The following is a 23737-nucleotide window of genomic DNA, read 5'->3' as shown; positions in this document are numbered from 1 at the left end:
TATCTTCCCTAGTTTTTAAAAAAAAAATTGTTAAAACTAATTATCCAATTCTCATTTTTTCTTTTTGTATTTAAACACATGAAGTCTCTTCTAACATATTCCAGAACTTCAAGGTTAAACTCACAGTCTCCAAGCAAAATTAGGGGAAATTAGGAATCATGCATGCATTCTTTTTAAAGGACTCATGCTTTTCTTTTACCATCACACGATCTCTCGCCTCTCAAAATCTTTTCACACTTTAAATCCCAAATAACCTCAGACTTTAAGGCATTTTGGTTTTATTTTTATATCTGTATTTTAAAGTATAAAATTTATCCTATGTAGCATAATTTTGGGAAAGGAAGATCGACTTGGAAATCTGTGAAGTTGCAGGTACAGTTACTTTCCTTTGTCTTGTTATGCTGGAATTTGTGCAGTAAGCCTTTGTTTCACATACATTTAATTTTTCAGAATCAGAAATCACTATTGACACTAGGAATAAAACTAGGGTGGTGACTGCCAAGAAGAAATCGTTTTTTTAGCCTGGATTTAGGAAGTTAGTGAAGGCAAACAACCACCACAAATAATAAACACCCCCCCACGCCCACTCCTACACACAACTGAAGCGAGGAGGGGAGAAACGACATTTTTGAACAGCGAGGAATTGAAAACTCTGTCCCAAATAAGTTAATCTATAACAAGCAAGTAAAAAATGAGAAAAATAATAGGAGATTCCTTCAAAATGGTAACTAAGTTGACGACATTATTTCAGGCAAGATCACACAAATGTTTTTCTTCATATATATCTGTGTTACCAAAATTCTTAGAACAAGCATATATTTTCCTTACTCGGTTAAAGTAAAAATAACACAATATATAGTTGCTTCTGAATAATTTCAACTGGTATTTATTCAATTTACACGGCAGAAGGTTTCAATTGCAATTCCCCCCCCCCCCCCCCCAAGGCAGACGATCAGCTCCCTTCGGGGATCTTTGAGTGCCGGGCTAGTGGGCCAAACAAACCTTCCATTCTTTAAAATCTTGCTTTTTACAGCAAACTTTCGCAACCGTGTATCAGATAAAGAACATACCTCGGACTGTATTAACACGAGTAGGTTCACCCCCTCCCCATCTCCATACCACTCTAGGGATCTTCACCCCACGTGCCTCCTCGTTTTGCTCTATGGCTTCCTAAGCTCCCAGGACGTGGACACGGGGAGGTCTCGGCTCCAAGATCCACCTGAGAACTCACCAAGAAGCCTCCCCTTCACGGAGAATCGAAACGCTGGTTGGTTCCGACTCTCTTACAAACCTTGTGCTCCAAAGTCGCCCGCCGTTCCCCCTCCTCCGGCAGGGCGGCTGGCTCACCCACCTGAATCGGGCTCCGACCCTGGCGGTTCAGCGCGTTGGGCTGCACCCCAGCCTCGAGCAGCGCCCGCACCTCGTCGGCCCGGCCCCGGGCTGCGGCCGTGGCTAGCCTGTCTGCGGAGGGCTCCATGCTGCTCCCCAGCGCTCGCCCCCCTGGCTGGCTCCCTCCCTCCTTCCCTCCCCTCCGCCGCACTCGGGCGCCAGTGGCCCGCCCCAGCCTCGCGTGACCAGCCCGCCCCTCCTCTCTCCACCTCCGGGACCGGCGGAAGCCACCCCCAGACTCTTGCCCCCTGGAGGAGTCCTGCGGGAGTCTTGCCATCCCGGAGAGCGCCGTTCTGCTTCCCCGAGGAGGCGCCTTTCGCTCTGAACTCGCTGTGAACGTGAAGCCCGCCTCTCCACCCCCCCCCCCCGCCCGAAATCGCCCCACGCGGGGCCTCTGCTGTCCGGGCTTGCCCCGGAGGCTGGCGCCGGGAGCGTGACAAAGCCGTTGGGGGAGGGAGCCCGGGGCCCGCCGCCGCCACCCCTACCCCGCGTCCCCCGCCCGCGTTCCCCCTCCCCCCCCCCGGCGGGTGCTCCCCCTGCCCCCAGCTTAGACGCTCGAGATCTCAGAGCGAGTTCAGTGGGTTAAGGCGACTTTGCTCTTTCCTTCCTCCCCTGCACAACCTCTCGCATTTGAAAGCCGCACAGGATTCCTAACAGCTTATTTTCGAACCAGGGTGTTTGATGTCGTAGGCAAAGCATTGCTTCCTCTTTTAATCAGAAGAAACAGCAAACTCCTGGTAGTCAGAGTCCTGCCGAGGTATCACTGGTGTCACTATGAGGCTTCCCTACTTTTAGATAACTCTCCCTCTTCTACCGTTCAACACCTGCGTTCACGTGCTGAGTCCACCGTGCTAGAAATCCTTGCTCAAACATTCATTTGGGGGAGTTTGCCCACCTGCCAGCAGCCTGTCCTCACACACACACACACACACACACATACACACACACACACACTGTGAAATAGATGACGAGGGCGAAGGTTTCCCAAACTTGTGCAATGCCCAGTACTGGTGCTTTGTACAGGGGTTGGTCTGTACTGAGAAGATGAGGTCTATTTTAACAGAGATGATGGAGATTTCTGCCAACAAGGAGGAAGCTGGCGAGAGAGTTATTGGGCTGACAGACTCTGCTCTTAATAAATTATTACTCTTACACAAGAAAAAAGTGCTCAGAGCTCTAGAAACAGAGTTGCTTAGTGAGTCAGAGTCTATCATATTCACTTGTGTCCAGAGCCTCCTCGGGAGAAGAGCAGAAAGGCGCTCTCCCCTGATGGAAAGACTCCCGCTCCTCTCCCGCCCATCCCCCCAATCTCTCTTTCCTACTGGAAAAACCTCACAATTATCTTAGTTATTAAATGGGAGGCTATGAATCGTCCCTACTTCATCCGGCTGTTGTTTTAAATGAACTGATGAACATATTTAGAACAGCGTGGCACATCTTAAGCTAATACCTTAGCTCTTAAATTTTACATTTTGAGGATTCTCTTACAGGCTTGCTGTGAGGCACAGAGAATAAAATGGTTTGGAGAGAATTATGAATATTATATGAAAGGGAAGACCAAGAAGACCCTAATCACTGAAAAGATAAAGGACACCCTCCACCACCCTCATATTTAGTAAAAAGTTAAACAGAACTAAGAGTGAAAGAAAATCCAGCATGGTTCTAATTTTACCTGTGGTTATTACTTTTTCCTGTGGCTAATATATTTTAAAATACATATTATTTTTAAAAGTTGGATCGCTCAGGCTTTGATGTCTTAAAGCACACGCTTAATCTTTACTAGATAACACAGCCTACTCAAAATTTATGTTTCAGTCCCTGGTTGACTTCTCTTCAAGCCCCCAAAACACTTTCAGTTGCTGTTAGTTCAGGCAAAACATGGAGTTTTAAAATGATACCCATTGGGAGACCTGGGTGGCTCAGCCAATTAAATGTCTGCCTTTAGCTCAGGTCATGATCCCAGGGTCCTGGGATAGAGCCCCAAGTCCAGTCGGGCTTCCTGCTCAGTGGGGAGTCTGACTCTCCCTCTGCCCCCTCACCCTGGGCAGAAAGAGAGCTTGTGCTCTCTTTCAAATAAATAAATAAAACCTTTAAAAAAATAAAATGAGGGGCGCCTGGGTGGCTCAGTGGGTTAAAGCCTCTGCCTTCGGCTCAGGTCATGATCTCAGGGTACTGGGATCGAGCTCCAAGCCCCCACATCTGGCTCTCTGCTCAGCAGGGAGCCTGCTTCTTCCTCTCTCTCTCTTTCTCTCTGCCTGCCTCTCAGCCTACTTGTGATCTCTGTCAAATAAATAAATAAATCTTTAAAAATAAATAAATAAATAAAATGATGCCACTTAAGGGACATCTGCCTGCCTCTGTCAGTAGAGAATATGAGTGTTGATTGCTAGAATATGATTGTTGATTGCTAGCTCATGAGTTTGAGCCCCCATTGGGCTTAGAGATTACTAAAAAAAAATTAAATGATGCCAGTTAAAACACTTACAGGATGTAAAATCTGTTCTAAAAATATGAATTGTTGTGCTTTCTACACTTTCTTCCAGGCACCTCCCAGTAATCTGGGCAGCAATGGTGTGGGAAAATCAAACTGTGGTTGAGAACATAAAATTCTTTAACGTAGCTTAAGGTATGGTATGACAGGGAAGGGGGAAATAGTGGTTGTGGTATTGGGAAGGAGGGAACAGATTTCCCTTATAATGTGTCTGGCTTTAAGACCAGTATTAATATTAGCCTCCATCACTAAAATAATGGCTCTTAATCTTGGAGCAGGGGGAGTAGGCCTTTGATAATCCGTTGAAAACTATAGACCATCGCCTCAAAAAATAAAGTGTGCCATAATTTTTTAAAGTAGTGTGTTCAGTTGCATATGTATTTTTAAAAAGATTTATATGTTTATTTTAGAGAGAAAGAGCTCCCTCCAGCACAGGCAAGCAAGGGGTGAGGTGAGGCACAGGGAGAGGGAGAGAGAGAATCTCAAGCAGTTTCCTTGTTGAGCTAAGGGGAGGGGTGCTTGATCTCATGACACTGAGATCATGATTTGAGCTGAAATCAAGAGTCAGATGCTAAACTGACTGAGCCACTGAGGCAACCCTATTTGCACATGTATTTCTGAATATAACTTTCAGGGAATTCAGAAGTTCTTCTAAAACTCACCTATTGATTCCTATTTGAGAACTCATTAAACTCTTATGCAATATATTTGATTACTGTTGTTGAAGGAAATGCATGAGGGAACCAAATAAAACCACCCTTGGATGAATTATATACAGACATGGAGGCTGCCTTTTTCCAAGAACAGGTTTTAGACAGGTATATCCTAGCTCTGACACCTGCAGTAGAGCTCCCAAAAGATTATGGCATCCTTGGGTGTGGCCCCTTAGTTCTAGAAATTGATCCCTACTCCATTAGAAATCTTGTGTAAATAAGTGGTTAATAATAGTGTAAAACTTTCTTGGTTTTTCTTTTAAAGAACCTACCATACGCCTAACTTACTCTTCCATATCGGCTCAGACTGAGGGCCAGTACCTTTGAAGAAATAAAATATAAATCCCAGGATCCTGGTGCTGGATATTCCAGCCTCAGATTGCCCGGGACTCATAATATATTTCACAGGTTGATTAAATGAGATCATGAAGCCAAAGAGCTTTATGAATCCTAAACTTTGTTCCATATTGATATTATCATTCCCAAACTTAATTTTCCTCCTCCTTGAGAATGCCGTGGCCTTATTTAAGTTTGTGCTCCCTTGGCAGTTTTGCAAATCTATGCTATGAAATTTTAACTTAGTTCAATTTTGATCTGTTTTTTAAGAAAAAGTGTAACACTCGTTCATTCATTCAACAAACTCAGAGGCTAAGGGCGGGGTGTGGTGGCGGTGGGGTGTTAAACATATGGGTTCTAGAGTAGGACTGCTTGAGTTCAAAGCTGTACTTTTCATTTAATGCTCTATAATTTTGAACAAAGTTACTGCATCTAGGTTTGCTTTCCCATCCTTATACATGAGATAATAATAGTACTTGCTTCAAACAGTTGTTGTAGGTATTAAATTGGCATTACACGTAATGTGTGTTGAAGAGCAAAGGGGAAGCAGAGGATGACACAAGAAAATGAAAAGGGAACCAAACTTCTGGTGGCTTGGGCAGAGGCCGCATGGATGCTGAAAGCAGACCCAAGTCTTGGAGAGAGGCCTATTGTCTTGGAGTATGAAGACAATAAAAGGAAGAGAAAGATGCTCCAAGCAGAGGTGAGAGCATGTGAAAAGGCATAAAAGTTTGGGACCCCTGAAAATTGTTCACTGGGATATATGGTAAGAAGCTGGAGATATAAGCTCCTGGAAAAAGAGCCTTTCAAAGGAGCCTAGGAAGGGCAGCTCAGATTGTCAGAAGGAAAACCAGGGATGTATGGGATGGCAAGGAAGTGGGGGACACTTTGTGGACTGTTTTTCCCCAGCTTAGCTGTGATAGTTCATAGCAATATAGTGAGACGGGAGGTAAGTGGAAGGGTGGAGAAAACCTAAGCACTCACAAGGAAAGGTGCCAGGTGAAGAGAAGGACAGCTAGAAGGGAGAAAAGGGCAGTTGAGGACCCAGGAAAGATAAGGTGTTTCTGAGGACCCGAGGTCCCTAAAAAGGAAGAAAAGGAGTACAAGGCACAGGGAGTGGTCATAAATTTGGACACAGAAGATATAGCTAGATTTGAGAAAGGAGAAAAGGTCAGGGCAGGGAGGAAGTTGAAGCACTTCCTTTCATGAACGAAGAGGCTGGCTTGTTTGCAGTGAGGATAAGATGGTGGGTTAGGAAGCGAGAGTAAATGGCATATCTTTATCAGGGCTAGTATCCAAAATATATAAAGAACTTAGCAAATGCAATACCACCCCCCCAAAAAACAAATAATCCACTTTAAAAATGGGCAGAAGACATGAATAGCCATTTCTCCAAAGAAGACATATGGATGGCCAACAGACACATGAAAAGATGCTCAACATCACTCATCATCACAGAAATGCAAATCAAAACTACAATGAGATATCATCTCACACCTGTCAGAATGACTAAAATTTTTAAAAAGATTTCGTTTATTTGACAGAGAGAGCAGCAGAGGGCGAGAGAAGCAGACTCCCTGCTGAGCAGGAAGCCTGATGTGGGACTCAGTCCCAGGATCCCAGGATCATAACCTGAGCTGAAGGCAGATGCTTAACTGACTGAGCCACCCAGTCGCCCCAGAATGGCTAAAGTTAACACAAGAAACAACATGTATTGGTGAGGATGTGGAGAAAGGGGAACCCTCTTACACTGTTGGTGGGAATGCAAACTGGTGCAGCCGCTCTGGAAAACAATATGGAGGTTCCTCAAAAAGTTAAAAATAGAGCTACCCTGGGGCGCCTGGGTGGCTCAGTTGGTTAAATGTCGGGCTCTTGATTTCAGTTCAGTTCAGTTCATGATCTCAGGGTTGCGAGATTGAGCCCTGCATGGGGCTCCAGGGTCTGCTCTGAGATTCTCTCTCCCTCTGTCCCTCCCTCTCTCTAAAAAAAAAGAAGAAGAAAGAAAGAAAGAAAGAAAGAATTACCCTTTGATCCAGCAATCATACTACTAGGTATTTACCCAAAGAATACAAAATTATAATTCAAAGGGATACATGTACCCTGATGTTTATAGCGGTGATATCTGCAAAAGTCAATTATGGAAAGAGGCCAAGTGTCCAGCAACTGATGAATGGATAAAGAAGACACACAGACAGACACATACACTGGAATATTACTCAGCCATCAAAAAGAATGAAATTTTGGCATTTGTAATGATGTGGATGGAATTTGAGAGTATTACACTAAGGGAAATAAGTTGGTCTGAGAAAGACAAATACCATATATTTCACTCATATGTGGAATTTAAGAAACAAAAAAAATGATCATAGGGGAAATAAATGAGAATCAAACCAAGAAACAGACTCTTAGGTATATAGAACAAACTGATGGTTACCAGGGGGAGAGGGGTGGGGGATGGATGAAATGGGTGATGGGGATGAAGGAGGACACTTGTGATGGCCACCAGGTATCGTATGTAAGCAATCATACGATCACTAAATGTACACCCAAAACTAATATTAGTATTAGTGAATCACTAAGTTGTACACCTGCAACTAATATTACACTGTATGTTAACTAACTGGAACTTAAATGAAAATTATGCTTAAAAAAGGAAGTGAGAGTGGTGGAGATTTAGAATATCTGTGATGAGGAGAGAGGGATGGGCTGAGTAGGACTTAGAGAAATATTTCATCAGGCTGGAGAACCCAGCTGAGGGTAGAGATCATGACACGACAAGAGAACCTATTTTACTTAAAGAAAGCCTTGCAATGGTGCTACCCCAGTAACCCTACAAATCTAAGGATTTGGTGGAAAGCGTGGGGAAGTTTGGGAACACTGAAAATAATTCACTGGGATGTATGGGGAGAAGTTGGAAAATAAAATGGAAAAATAGCCTTCGGGGCACCTGGGTGGCTCAGTCATTAAGTGCTGCCTTTGGCTCAGGTCGTGGTCTCAGGGTCCAGGGATGGAGCCCCACATCAAGCTCCCTGCTGGCTGGGAAGCCTGCTTCTTCTCCCACTCCCACTCCCACTCCCCCTGCTGGTGTTCCCTCTCTGGCTGTGTCTCTCTGTCAAATAAATAAAATCTTAAAAAAAAAAAAAAAAAGCCTTCAGAGGAGCCTGGAAGGGGCTGCTCAGATTGTCATTCTAGATGTGACTATTAATTTAACACATCACCAGAAAGAGATACAAAGATATTTGAGAAGGTAATATCTTGAAATTGGGTTCTGATTCTGACAAGGCATTGCAGGATTGGCAAGGTATGATATGCATTGTGTGCAAACGTATCATGTAATATTACTTTATTTGGAAAATAAAAAGTGTTGGAGAAGCAGCTCTGAACTGGGACCAAGTGACAGTCCTGATGTATCTAGTGAACTGCTTTTTTGACTATGAACTCCTTCGAGACTATTTTAGCTTCAATGTCCATATCTTTAAAATGAGATCTATCTTGCTCTATTCTTTGTACTTCTTGAGGTTATGATATCAAGGGAAACACACACAAAAGCTGTGTTTAAAAGCATGTGTCTCTTTACCATATTCAATATTAGTATTGTCATTAAACGGTTACCCAAAATACAGTTTGAGGTTAAAAATAAAATATACATAGAATATCTCTGGAAAGATACGGAAAAATCTGTTAACTGTGGGGGAAGGAAATGAGGAATTGGAATGGACCTGAGACTTTCTTTTTCACATTCTGCAACTTGTAATGCTTGAATTTTGTACTATGTGCATACATTAGCCATTCTAATTAATTAAATGAATATTATACATTTATTAGACAAGAGTTGCCTTTCTGAAAACCATCATTCATAATTTTGACAAAGAGTAACTGAAGACAGATACTGTATTCAGGCACTTAGCTTTAAGCTGTGGGTGCAAAAGAAGGGTCCTTAGTCAAGAGGGTGTATTGGTAACAACCATGAACATGTTTGCTTCTCTGGAGGGGGAAGGTGGTTTTGAAATGGGATGAGCTCTTGAGGGGAGTCTGCATCAAGAATAGAGGAGAAGGAGGGGCGCCTGGGTGGCTCAGTGGGTTAAGCCTCTGCCTTCGGCTCAGGTCATAATCTCAGGGTCCTGGGATCGAGCCCCGCATCGAGCCCCGCATCGAGCCCCGCATCGAGCCCCGCATCGAGGCCCATATCGAGGCCCGCATCAAGCCCCACATCGGGCTCTCTGCTCAGCAGGGAGCCTGCTTCCTCCTCTCTCTCTGCCTGCCTCTCTGCCTACTTGTGCTCTCTCTGTCAAATAAATAAATAAAATCTTAAAAAAAAAAGAATAGAGGAGAAGGAAAATGCACTCTGGTAACTGACACCTCAGACCTGTGTTACCGGAGAAAAGATGCTGTATTTCCGGCTCCGGAGAGGATCCCATAATTAAGGAAAAGTTCTTAGGAAATACCTTATCAGAGCAAGGTATGCTCTGTGAAAGAGCTTCTGGACACAGCTGAGTTAAGTCTTTAGAGATGGGCTCTAGGATTGAATGCTGGACTATTTGAAGACTAAGGCAATGGGAGAATAATGTCATGCGCCCCTTTAATTTAGAAGAAATTAATAATGTAAGGAAAATAGAGCCCCAGGCCTAGCTCCACCACCTATCACCTTGAGCACGCCATACATTATTCTGGCTTCAATATCCCCATTTACAAAGCAAGTATAATAAAGACTGTGTCTCAAAAGATTATTGTTCAACCAAGAAACAGCTCCTTCCTTGAAGAACCCTTGCATAAGAATTCTGAGGTTTCAGTGTCCAATCTGGGTATTTTAAATGAGAAACAAGGCCTTCCTTACAAGAAAAATGGTAAAGAATTAAAGACTAAGTTTTCCTTTATTTATTTTTCCACAAGAAGAAAAGGCACCTTTAACATGAAAGCGACACCCCTGAGAAAACAGAGCAGACCTCCAACAAGTTTGCTGAGAAAAGGGGATCCAGGATGGATCTATGGAAGATCCAAGATGGAAGATGTTTCCTTCTCCCTTGTAATATTCTCTAATTGAGTTCAATAAAGCACAACTATTGAATATTTGCTATAAGTAAGGCATTCTTTTAGGGACTCCATGACATCTCCATTCACTCAGAATTACTATAATTTTTCTCCTCTTTCTCAGACAGGACTTTGGCAAGGAACACGAAACTCAAAATGACTTCACTTATAATGAACTTGATGCATAATTATAGGTAAGTCACAATTTTTCAACTTTAGTTTCCAAAGTATTAACTGGGTATAGAATCTGCAGTGTCTGTCATCTTCCCAAGATCGTTTTGAGGACGGCTTAGCAGTGTAGTACATGTTATATAGCAGATGTCTTTTCCCAGTTGTGTGCAAAACAAGTGTGATTTTAAATCCATGTAGGGAGTTGCTGTTAAAAGAATCGATAGAGTGGGTACTTATGAAATGAGGAATCTTTGCAGCTCATGAAAACAATCATTCCAGAATTCAGCTGTTTTGTAAATGTCTGCTTTTGCCTATTGAGAAGTTTCTGAAGTGAATTACTTATATCTATCTGTTGCTATTTGGCCAGTTAGGAAAACTAAAACATTAACATAGTTTGTGTGTATATGTGCATCTATCAATCTATCTATAGTGTGTATTTGTGTATATAATTTGTTTACCCGCACAGATTTTGAGAATTAGCCTCATCCTGAGGAATAAAATAAGTAATAAGGCATATAATTAAGGGAAATAGGGACAATAGGAAATTCATTCAAAATTGCCAAGAAAATCACAATGGCTGCCATTTATTGAACACCCAACTATGTGACAAGCATTAAACAGCTTTACATATATCAATTCTAATCCCAAAACTGTCTTGTGGGATAGAGAGTATTATCCCTCCTTCATAGATCAGAAAAGAAAAGCCCAGAGGCACCTGGGTGGCTCAGTGGATTGAGCCTCTGCCTTTGGCTCAGGTAATGATCTCAGGGTCCTGGGATGGAGCCCTGCATTGGGCTCTCTGCTTGGCAGGGAGCCTGCTTCCCCCTCTCTCTCTGCCTACTTGTAATCTCTCTGTGTGTCAAATAAATAAATAAAATCTTAAAAAAAAAAAAAAAAGCCCAGAGTGCTTAAGGAACAATGCACAAGGAGATGGAATTTGAACTCAAGGTTAGCGGTTCTGTCTGAGTGGTCCACACTCTCCGTGGTATGTCTCCCTGTTGACTGATTTGTAGAGTATGGGGTGGGCAACTCAGCAATGTTTTCTTTTCTTTGAAAATTTTGCCCACCAGCAGGTGGCAAATCCTGGACTAAGGTGACAGGATCTCCACTTCAGGAACTATTGTGTTTCTGAGTGCTGTATTGGCGGTTAATAATACACATAATGATAGAAATTTGGGCTTTGATGTCCTTTCAAAGTTAATCCATCGTTTTAAAATAATTTTTTCCTGATTATAGTTCCCATGTATCAATAATTTTTAAGGAATGAGATAAATAAAGAAAATGAAAAATTACACTGCTCAGAAGCAATGACTGTTAATATTTTGAAATATTTTCTTTCTTTTTCCTTACTTAGTTCTTACAGATATAATACAATTCTGAAATAAGCTTTTCCTCTCACCTACCATTAAAACATTTCCCTAAATTCTCTAAAAAATCACTTTATAAACACTACTTTTAACAGTTGCAACGCATTCTATTGAGACGGTATTATAGTTTACTTAGTGATGTCAGATATTTTAGGGGTTTCTAATTGCTACAATAAAGAGTATTGCAGTTTTTCAAAAAGTATAAGAGCTCTTGCCTCATATTGCAAATTTGCTTTTCAAAAAGTTACCCCCTTGATTTATAAATAAGAAAATGGAAGGGTGGTACATTACCATTGTTGCACAGTTAATAAATATTAGTTGCAGGTCTTGAAATCAATCCTCTCTCCATAATTCTTCTGTGGCTACAGCTACTTACTCTAACTTGAACAGACATGGTTGGTGAGAATGTCAAACATATCCTTAATTGTCTTGGAATGAAGCATGGTAATGAGACAATCTGTCTTGATACCCTCATAGACCTGATCCTTCCTTTACTAGCTCTGTGGGCTTGAACAGTTATGGATTTTTAAAATCCGTTTTAAATTTTTTAAAATTTCAGTTTGGTTAATAAACATATAATGTATTAGTAGTTTCAGAGGTAGAGTTTAGTGATTCATCAGTTGTATATAACACCCAATGCTCATTATATCATGAGATTCTATCTTCCCACCTCTCAAAAGTGGGGAAAACAAAACTTACTTCATAGGATATTATAATATAATATAATATAATATATATTACATTATATATTATATATAAATCTATTTTATATATATATAATATATATTATATATATATAATTATATATATATAATTATATATATATAATATATATTATATATATATATATATTATATATATATTATATATATTTTATATATATTATAGATTTCATATATATAAAACTATATTATATATAAATCTGTTATAAAGAATAAAGAATGTCAGATATATAAAATCTAAGCACACAGTAGACTCTTAATAAATAGAACCTCCTTTCCTGGACACTAGATGACATTTACTATCTCATGTTACTGATTTAGGCCATCAAAGTCAATTTCCTCTGGGGTATTTCTGTCGTTGTTACTATACATTCTGGTGGGTACCTGTGGTTTGAACAGGCCAACCCCCTTCCACAAGGGATGATTAATTTTGTCTTCTTTGAATTCTAACCCCTGGAGGACAGAGCTGTGTTAAAACAAAACAACTTGCACAAAACCTTCATTAAATCATGGGAAGTAACAATAAAGTGTGTGAGTGTTCAGTGCTTTCCTTTCATTCACTGCCACTCACCGGCACTCCTTGGTGTGCAGGTCCAATACCAGGTACAGTGCGGACACTACAGGCAAAACTGAGGGATATAAAGTTTCCTTCTCTAAACCTCTGTTCCTAACCTCCCTCTTTTTCCTACTGATGGGATAGATTTTCTCCTTGCAAACACATGCTGCTCTCTTAGTTGCTAAGCTTGGACACATACACTACTCTATTTTTGCTTATGCTGCTGATGTTATGGATGTGCTATTAGAAAGCAAAGAAACTATTGGAACTCACAGAGAAATAATATTGTATTAAGTTTTTCACTCTTGGGGGTGGGAATTGACTTTTCATGGTTGATTGGATTTAACAGTGACTTAGGATATTCTAATTTCAGGGGGAATCATCTAAGTTGAAGCTTTCTTCTTCAAATGGAGAACTGGTTGCCCTCTTTAAGAGTAGCCTGCTTTCTTGGGGATCTATAGTCCTACTGTTATGTTCAAACATTTTTTTTTTGGCTTTCCCTGGATTTCTGAAGCCAAAATGTCACCTGATATTATAAAAGATTATAAGAAATAATTCTTGTTTGGGGGAATCACTCTTCCTCAAGTGACATTTTTCACCTAATATGTGATTAAAGTCCTCTAGGAGGAATTAACCTCATAATGCATATGTATGAATTCTGAATAAATCAGGAAATGCTTCCTGTTCATGTTTAGCACCTTTTACTTACAGATGTAATATCTCCACTCACATTCTCCTTTGAGTCTTTGGGTTAAAAGTACAGCCTTACATTTTTCTTTCTTATGAGTGAGATGATAACCTCTAAACTCCATTTTTAAAATGGCAATGAGGAGTGCCTGAGTGGCTTAGTTGTTTAAGCATCTGCCTTCAGCTCAATGATCTCAGGGTCCTGGGATTGAGTCCCGCATCTGGCTCTCTGCTCAGTGGGGAGCCTGCTTCTCCCTCTCTTCTGCTGCTCTGCCTGTTTGTATCTCTTGCTCTCTCTGTCAAATAAATAAAATTTTATTTATTTAAAAAAATAAAACAAAATAAATAAATTGGCAATGATACATAATACGTTTTAAGTTACTTTGCACCAGTTTTATACACCTAAGTCAATTTTGCCTTAAGGAAGTTAACATAATATATTTAACCTTTTTGATATCCTTCTAAATTTAAATAACTGCATGCCACCTTCCAAGGCAGAGATGCTGAAGGTTCTGAGGATGACTTTAATGTTTCTATTCCTCTTTCCTTGCATTCTCTCTCTCACAAACACACAGAATTCTTTATACTATTTTTTTTTTCTTTTTACAAAATACTATGCCAAGACTATTGATTCAGATGTCAGACTGGTAGCAACCTTCTGGAGGAATTAAGAGTCTACTATCTCAGTGCTCCCTCCAGAAATTATTATTATATTGAGTTTTTTTGATAATTGAAGGCTCTTTTTTCAGCTCTTTAAAATTAATTTGATATCTTATATTAGAAAACAGAGCTTCATGAATATTGTTTAATATCTACTTAATGATCATGAATACTATAGTTCAGAGTCCTACTGTAAAGGCCATAATATAGGGCTTCTGTACAGGTATGGGTTAAAAAACGTAGGCAAATTCACACTGATTTTACATGGCAGGGATTTGAATTAATAAATATATTTTTATTATGATATGTACATTCTTTAAAGTGGAGTTCAGAAATTTCCAGCTAATCTGGATAATTAAAGTCAAATTAAGTAGGCACTTACTGTAAAAGTAAACTAATGTGCTTTTAAGGGCATAGTTTCATTTGGCACTTTAACAACAACTGGCAAATACATGCCAACTGAAAGTTCTTAATGTATCTTTACATATACTATTACATCTAGTTTTTATTAGATGAATGCTATAGGCTACTGTCTCAGGTTTATAGATGAGGAAGTGGAAACATGGAGTATTTAATACTGTATAACTGGTAAGTAAAGGAAACAATCTAATCCCAGGTCATGTATTCCAAGGAAGTGACTTTTCTACCTCATGCTTTAAGTGATTCCTATGCTTGTGCACAGGTTTCCCATTTATTGCTCTTGAGTCAAAGTGGAAATAAGTAATTTATACTTTATATATATATATGGAAATTTTAAAGTTGTAAGTGGAGGCATTTGGGGGCAAGAAGCAAACCCAGTCCAACTGTACACAAATTACTGGCGAATGACTTTTAGCAGATCATACTACAACTAATCTGAACCCCAGTCTCCAGTGTATAAAATGAGAAAATAAAAATCTCTAAAACAGAAGGATAATGTGACAATTGAAGGAGATGATGTGCGTTGATGTGCTCTATTACTGTTAAGTTCCTTATAATTATTTTGAAGGAATAGAGGAAGCAAACCTTTGGAAGAAAGTTTCAATAAGCTTCTTTTAAAAATCATATGTTAGATAAAATATATTCAGCTTTAGTTATTCAGCATGTAAACCGAATGGAGTGAAATTCAAGGTGTCCCATGTTCTGTGGGCATTTACCAATCATTTCAAAGTTAAAATACACTATTTCTTCCACAGGTAAGAGAGATTTGCATTTGGGGGGGGTCATTGTTCTTTGGATGGCTGCTGTTTCTTTAAATTGGGTGAAAGAGTTGTACGGTTGCTGAGTCAGATCATCTGGCAGCCTCGGAGATTTCAGAGCAAGAAAATGGTGGCACTCAAAAAAAAAAAAAAAGAAAGCAAAACATAAGCTTCCCTAATACACCAGCAAAGTTGGTATGACATTAGACAAAATGTACGTTAGAGACAGAAAAATTATAATTTGGAAGGCATAACAATTTAGTTTTTCTTATAATGGCTAATGATTTTTTAGCTTGCATTAGTTACATATATTTCTTCTCTGGTCATTGTGCTGTTACACAGATACAGAGACCCATAATTTCATCCACAAGTGCTTTATTCTGTTACGGCTACATTTTACTGTGATTTTGCTGTGATCGATAAACGTCATTTAAACCTGTGAAACATTTGTTTTGTTTTTCCTCTCTTACATAATTTTAGGTTGTTGGGTTTACCAGTCTGGTTTCTGTTTGGATAATAAAATGAACTGAAAGAAACCCCTTATTTTCTATTTATCTACCTATCCATCTTGAACTATTCAACAATGTAAGCAGGGGTAAGTATGTATAGTGTTTCAAAAAAAATTATATCATAAATGTTTATGTGGAAATTTTCTGTCTAGGGCTTTAACACACAAGGATAAGTGTATCCTATTATATCCTTCACCCCAGAATATGTTTTGACAGTAAAAATCTGGCATCTAAGAGATAATCTTCCAATTCAGATGAAGGATCACATAATAATAAAAAGTCTCCTTTATTTAGGAAATTAGCTCCTTCATTGATTTCTCAGACTCTCAGTATCCTTCCTGGGACCCAAAGTGTGACTGACCAATTCTAAAATTTAAATCTTACCTAAAAGGCCAGAACCTTGATTTAAAAATAAATAAGCAAAAATAAGGTTTAAAAAGCAACACTGTCCATATTTGCCAATGATGTTGCAGAAAGGGCACCAGTAACAGACTCTCCCTCAAGTGCTTGTTAAAATGCAGATTCTTGGGTGCCTGGGTGCTCAGTGGGTTAAGCCTCTGCCTTGGCTCATGTCATGTTCTCTGGGTCCTGGGATCCAGATTTCTGCTCAGTGGGGAGCCTGCTTCCCCCTCTCTCTCTGCCTGCCTCTCTGCCTACTTGTGACCTGTCAAATAAATAAAAATAAAATCTTTAAAAAATAAAATAAAATGCAGATTCTTGAGACTTACATCGAATATGCTATATCAGATTTTCTGGGAGTGAGCCTCAGAAGTATATATTTTAAACAGCAGTTCAGGTAATGATGCTGCTAATAAGCCTTGCCTTAGTTCCTTGACTTCTCACTAATCTCATGCTTAAATTGAGAAAGTAAAGGCATATTTATTTACACCACTCTGATTGCACAATTTTATTAGTTTCAGTTTGTTTAAGAGATTACATATCTTTGTTCATATAGTTCTGAACCATTACAAAACCTTTCTTCTTACTGGCTTTAAAACTATTTAAATAAATTCTGAGTTGGTTTTTTTTTTTTTTTTTTGAGGTGAAGGGAAAAACTGCGATCTTGTTGAAGAATTAAATCATTTGTGATAAAATTTTTATATTTTCTTTTTTTAAAAACCTGCAATGACAAGCAAAGATTTTCTTCAATTTTCCTTTCTCTAAAAAACAAGTGTTACTGACCCATACATAGTAAGTTCAACAATTGTCAACATTAAGTGTTTTTGCTGAATACATTGAAATAGCATGAAGTAGGACCTGGTGAATCTGTGCGGGTCCCAAGTTGGTGGGCATTTTCTAGGCTGGAGAAGAGCCTTCTAGAGAGGCCTTCTTTCCCTTACTGAACAAAGCCTTTATTTATTCTCAAGGTTTTCTCCATTGGTTGGCTTACTGTCATAGAAGTTGATCTTGTATTAGTACTTTTTTTTTTTTTTTTTAACGGAGGGAAAGTGCTCAAACAGGAGGAAAGCTGCAGTATGAGAAAAAAACAGTTGAGAGAAGAATTTGAGGCAAATTCTTCATCACTGGAAAAATATTAGGGGTCATTCTCCTTACCCTCTTGTACCGCAAACAGAGGAACAAAGAGGAGGGGCCTTTTCAGTACTCTCTGGGCGCCACCTGGCAGAGAAGAGTTTTGGACATTTTCCCCACCGCGTCTCAAAATCAACCTGATCCACTCCCTGATCTTCCTCTCCAGAAGAAAGGGCTAGCCAGTTCCTAGCTGGGGAGGTGACCAAGAGACGTTCTCTGTCCTACCTTGCACCTCTCCTGGCGCAAGACCAGGAGACCACCTCAGCCTCTGCCTGCCCCCACTTCCTCCTTCACCTAGCGAAGCCCCATTCCCGCTCTACGTGTAATCCCTTGTGTTATTCTGACCAAATCTTACTTGAGGAAATATTGGGGTGTGAGAGGAGGCCTAGGGGCGGCTGAAAGCAGAAGGGGTGCATTCGCGGAGTGGGGTGATGAGTGGGCTCTGCCTCTCAACTCTTGTTTAGAGGGCCCTACCCCAGCTGCCAATCAAGTTTCCGGCATCCGCAGCGTCTCTAGGAATTGAGAGGATGGGGAGGAGGTAGGGTCCGGGAGGCTGGTTGCAGCCCAGAGGCGGAGGAGGCGAGGTCGCAGCAGCTTCGAGTCTCGAGTCTCGCTTCCTGCTGGCTGGCGGGCCATTTCTCCCCAGCAGGTCCTTGGGAGGCCCGCTGCAACCCTCACCCGGCTCTGGGGGGCGGTGAGCCTCAGCTTGAAGTGGTCGGGAGCGGACTCCTGAGAGGGAGTCCTAGAAGGGGGCTGGAAGTATGTGACAGGAGGCCTAAAACACAGGCCCTTGGAAAATAGGCACAGCTATGCATCTAACCTCTAGGTAAAAACGAAGGTTGTGAGCGGCGTGCGTCAGTCTGAAGCCACAGCTTTCTCGTGCTGTCTCCAGACTTTACAAGAACCTTCTTACACATGATACTTGCACAACTCGGTTTCCTTACTGCCATCCCCCAATCTAACGCTAAGCAGGCTCTAGTTCATCCGTAATACACGCATCATTTCAGGCTTTGAAAATGACTATATTTTTTTACTGGTGATGGTCATGACACTTTGGAAAACTCGAAAAGTATAACGAAGAAATGATAGATTACCATTCCCAGTCCCCCCCCCCCCCCCGCATTCTAAGGAAAGCACTGTAGCAAAATATTTTCGTACATAAACAGGGTGTGTGTGTGTGTGTGTGTGAGTGTGTGTGTGTTCCGAGAGAGAAAAAGAGGAAAAGCAAAAATAAGAATTATTTACTGTTTTGAATCTTGAAAAATCACCTACTTTTTAATGCCATCATTTCACATTCCATTAAACATTCTTCAAAAATGATTGTCCATAACAGTCCAGAGTCTAGAATATTTCAGACCATTATTCCAGTGTATAGTTTTGTGCCACAATTTAACATCTTATTGCTAGTATTCAAGGGATTTTTAAATTCTTGCTACTATTTGTCTATTGATCTTTGTCATAATCTTTCTTCTGTTGGATAATGCCTACCCAGAGAGTAACTGAATAAAATGTTTGAATTTTTTTTCTGATTAAAAAAAATTTTTTTAAGTAAACACTATGCCCTATGTGGAGCTTGAACTTATGGGACCCCAAGATCAAGAGTCATGTGTCCTTGGGACTGAGCCAACCACAGTGTCTCCAAAAATGCATGGATATTTTAAAAATTCCTCATACCTACAATAAGACTGTCCTTGCCAGTAGGGTGTTTAACAAGTGCATTAAGCTCATTAGTCAATAAACAGATACAATATTAGTGATCATTATGTGAGAATGAGAATTTTGAAATCTGTAGCTTTTTTTAAAAAGCTATTCAATACTATAATTTTATATTTAGAAAGTGAAAGCATACCCATTGTTTACATAATTTAAACTGTAGAAATAAAGCATCACAAAAATTTTTTCTCAAGTTAGATTTTGTAGCAGATAGAAGGATTCTCTGGCCTAAGGTGTTTTAATATGTAGGAGGGATGTGAGATTTTTAAGCTTCTCAAAAAGGATGAAAAACTAAAAAGAATAAAAATACTGGGTCAAATGTTCAGCCTTATTTAAGAAAGTATTTTTGAGATGGTTTGGATCACTCTACTAACAGGAGTCATTCACATGTTGGAAAAATGGTTTAGCTTAACTCTACCATAGTAGTTACTAATGATGAACTAACATGTAATTAAAGAGACATATAAAATGTTACGGACATAGACAAGGTTATGTCCTCTCTATCTTACGATGACAATGGACTTTTTAAAATTCAAGAGTCACCAAAGAAGTAAATGGATATTAAATTTTGGTTACTGAAAGTGTCATTGTTTCTTTAGAACATAATACAACCTGGGGATCATGTACACATTGGGAATAATTGTTTATGCTAGCTGTACAGTGCCTACCTTGAGAGAACTCTATGCTGTTAAAGGTGATTAAAAAAAAACAACAACACCCTAAGGGTTCCCAAATAGGAGTAAACAAATAAATACTTCATGCCACAAAAATATGACTGTTTTGTAAACACACCAAAATAGAAGTAACAAATCAATTAATGTAATTCATCAGGCATGTGTGAATAAGAAACTAGTAATATGGAATTTTATTATATACATTTTCTAGTCACATAAAAATAAAAAGTCATAATTAACATAGTTGCAGAAACCCTAAAATTAAAAAATAATTACATCTTATATATTTGTATTAATATTAATTCATACAAATAATTTTTAGCATTGTTCTTAAGAAAGTGAATGAGTCCCAACATAATTACCATCCATATATATTTTTAAGTCAGTATAACCATAGGCATAATATATATTTATTTGAAATATATAATCAAACATTTATAATTAATAATTCCATATGTCACATATAGTGTATAATTTCACAAATAAAGTTGGGTAATTGCACAACCTTTTAAAAAAGATTTTATTTATTTATTTGATAGAAAGAGAGACAGCGAGGGCAGGAACACAAGCAGGGGGGGTGGGAGAGAGAGAAGCAGGTTTCCCGCCGAGCAGGGAGCTCCTATGTGGGGCTTGATCTGAGGACCCTGGAAACATGACCTGAGCCAAAGGCAGACGCCCGACCATCTGAGACACCCAGGGGCCCCTGCCCATCTTTTTAAGACATATTCTATTCTAAGTTGCACTCTAAGTTCCAATTTTTGTAAATTGAGGCACCTAACTTAAAATTGGGCCAGATATTTACTAAAAATTGGGCTTTTTAAATAGCCAATATATTTTTAAAATAACTTCACATATTATTCCTGAAAATTGATTTATACTTAAGTAACAAGAAATAAAGGGATACTTTCAATGGACCTATTATTTTTATATTTTTAACATCTCAAAAAAATATAAAATGAATGCTGTATCTAACTTAAAGTAGTTCTATTACATTGTGTATTCCTAAAAATAGAAAACACATAACTAAGATTAAATAGATTAAAATTTTCAAGAAGCAACCTAACAGTTTAAGTAACATAGCTTTAAGTAGAGAGTAGGAGTAACAACTCTGATATTAAAAAAATATGGTGGCTAAACATTTGCTGGTCAGAATAAAGCACCATAAAACAACAAACAAACAAAGTCTTGTTAATGTTTTAAAATGAAGTGAAGGGGCATCTGGGTGGCTCAGTGGGTTGTCTCTGCCTTCAGCTTAGGTCATGATCTCAGGGTTCTGGGATCGAACCTCTTCGGGCTCTCTGCCCAGCAGGGAGCCTGTTTCCTCCTCCTCTCTCTCTCTCTCTGCCTGCCTCTCTGCCTACTTGTGATCTCTTTCTCTCTGTCAAATAAATAAATATAATCTTTTAAAAAATAATAAAATGAAGTCCAGCAACATAGCATGTTTTTCAAGCTCTTTTCAAGCTCTAATTCTTAAAAAAACCTGAAGTTTCATAATAATGTGAAAAAGCAAGTATGTATTTACTCTATAAGTTGTTTGTAAATGTTCTAAAAGATTTATTTTTAAGTAATTTCTACGCAAACATGGGGCTTGTACTTACAACCCGCAGATCAAGAGTTGCCAGCTCTGCCGACTGAGCCGGCAGGCGCCCCTGCTTGGAAATTTTTGTAAATTGAGGCATCTAACTAAACACCCCTAGTTTTAAGCTTTACATTTACATGACAAAGGCCTATTAACGTTACAATAAAAAAAATAATTCCCCTTCCCCTGGCCTTTGTTTTTTCAAAACATCTATTCCCGAGAAAATGGATGCCCCAATTAAGGTCACAAAAATGAAACCTCATTAAGCTGCTTTTAGATTTCTATCCAAATTCTAACTAAGAGTCTGGATATTGTAGCAATATATGTTTTCAATTATTCTGGTCATAGGAAATTACACGGAGTAAAAGATTTGTCTGATGTGTGGACAAAACTACCTAGGATTTTGTGTTTCAAGAAGTAGGCCTCATTTTTTAAAAAGTGTTAATTGTGGCCTGAGATGATTAAAACGTGATGGGTTGTGATTTCTCAGATTCACCACTATAGGTCTATTTTTTGCTAAACATTTTGCTAAGTATCATCCCGAGCAGTCTGAATCTGTTAGGGCTCCAAATATGAGATCTCCACCTTACTACCAAAGCCCAACTCTCTACTGACCTCAAAGACAAGTGTTTGCTCCTCCGATCAGTGTTACTATTTAGGGAAGTCAAACCATGTGCGACCCCCCCCCCCAACATCCTCCATCTACTGTAAGCCGAGAGGGTTGACCTGGGTGGGGAGAAAACAGGTGGCCCCCATAAAACCGAGACCGTTAGTAATACTTTCCTCCAGGGCGAAGTAAAGCGCCCTAGAAATACACCTTCACTCTGTGTGTGTGCGTGTGTGTGTGTGTGTGTGTGTGTGTGTGTTTACTGACTCCCACCCAGGAAATTCAGGAGTGCCTGACTTCTAAGGTGGAATAGAATCTCCCGGTTCTCCCCGGAGTTTTCATGGGATTGAGGAGGTGTGTGAAGGGGGCTCTGGGCTCAATATATCGGGAGCCACACACCTCTAAGTAACTGTAACCCGAATGGGGAAAGAGGGGTGAGAGCTTCCACCCCTAAAAACCTCCTCCTCCTATCCTCGTCCGGAAGATGGTTTATCTGTATTAAATCATAACAAACAAATTCTTCCAAGGGCCGACTGCGCCCGGGACTTTTCAGGCCTTTCTTACCTGCTCTTCCTCTAGGATGCGGCTGCTGCGCTCTGCGACGGCTCCTCACTAGCTTTAACACCAGGGCCGCAGCGGCCCGCACACCCGGCTCTGCCCACTCACCCGCGGGCCGCGTGATCCGCACCACGAAAGCCCTCACTCGCGGCGGGCCACCAGCGCGCCGAATCCGCACTGTGATCAAAAACGCGCGCACCATACTCTCGCTGCCGCCACCTCCGCTGTGCTCCGCGACTGCTGCGCCGCCTTTTGGCATCAGAGGTAGGCAGAGCCGCGTCCGCCCCCCGATCGCCGACGGGGACCCACGCACCGCCCCCCGCCCCTCCCCGCCCCGCAGGCGCGCCCCCCGCGTTCCCTGCGCGCCCTCGCGCGCCCCCCGACCTCCCCCGGGCTCAGAACCGTTCTGCGCCCGGCGCGCGCGGGAAAAGCCGGCGGTGAAGCCCGAGGGCTGCGCGCGCGCGGGCCGCAAGCACCCAAGGCTCGCCTCCCCCGCTCCTCCTCTTTCCCGCCCGATCCGCGCTCTCCCCCACCTTCCCACCCTCCGCGCCGGCGCCCCACGAGGTGACAGCTCAAGGGCCTGTCGCCAGAACGCATCTCCAGGCCCCCGCCCCCTCGCAACATTTGTCACCTGACACGGTCGTAAGCAGGAACCACCGCGTTGCGGCAGCTCCCAGTCCTGCTCGCGCCCCGGTTCCCCTACCCGCCTTCTTTTATTCCTCGCGCCACTGGCTAAGGCTCTTCCATCTCTCCAAACCGGATTATTTAAAAGAGAAAAGGAAAGGAAAAGCAAGGTCATCTCCGCGCTGCATCAGCCATTCAGGAGGCTGGATGTTGGTTTTGAAAGAAATGGCGCTAAGCTCCTCTTCTACATTTGGGAAACGAGCGAAATTAAAGGAAACCGCTGCCTGCAGCCGAAGCGACATCTGGACACTGAGTGGCGCTGGCGCCGCGGGAGCAAGCGGGCCGGGCGCCCCACCAGGTAGGTGGAGCCGAACCCCAACGCCGGGGTCCCTGCTGGGTCGGGGGCGCCCCTTCCACGCTCTGCTCCCCGCGTCGCCGAGGGCGCGGGGCTGGGCGGAGAAGGCAGGCAGTTTTTATTTTCGGTTTTAACCTTCGACAAGCAGCGCAACATCAGAACGCTTCTTCCTCTTTCCTCCGCCCGCGGCACTCCCCTCCCCCATGGGCTGCTCCCCGCTTTTCCCGGTTTCCCCGCAGTCACTGATTCCCGGCCGGCGGCCCTCCTCCTCCTCCTCCATCCCTCCCGGC

At 41.1% G+C, this 23737-nt stretch overlaps 1 protein-coding gene across 4 annotated transcripts in view; it reads right to left on the bottom strand.

Annotated features, from left to right (window-relative positions):
• LOC123952882 (cyclin-dependent kinase inhibitor 2A-like) overlaps positions 1-23274 on the bottom strand; it is a 28330-nt gene extending 5056 nt beyond the window's left edge. Inside the window, exon 1 of one of the 4 annotated variants that reach the window (XM_046022500.1) lies at positions 23100-23274. In XM_046022500.1, coding sequence (XP_045878456.1) covers positions 23100-23267 — 168 coding nt within the window. In that variant the 5' untranslated portion in view covers positions 23268-23274. Of the gene's footprint in view, positions 1-1351; positions 1481-22474; positions 22702-23099 lie in introns of those variants that run through there. The other 3 variants (XM_046022503.1, XM_046022502.1, XM_046022501.1) reach the window with 3 other exon arrangements.
• Between the last annotated feature and the right edge of the window lie 463 nt (positions 23275-23737).

Source organism: Meles meles, chromosome 11, assembly GCF_922984935.1.
Source record: "Meles meles chromosome 11, mMelMel3.1 paternal haplotype, whole genome shotgun sequence".
In the NCBI taxonomy this organism is placed as follows: Eukaryota; Metazoa; Chordata; class Mammalia; order Carnivora; family Mustelidae; genus Meles; species Meles meles.
The sequence above is the reverse complement of the archived record's forward strand: the minus strand, read 5'-3'. Positions and strand labels throughout refer to the sequence as shown.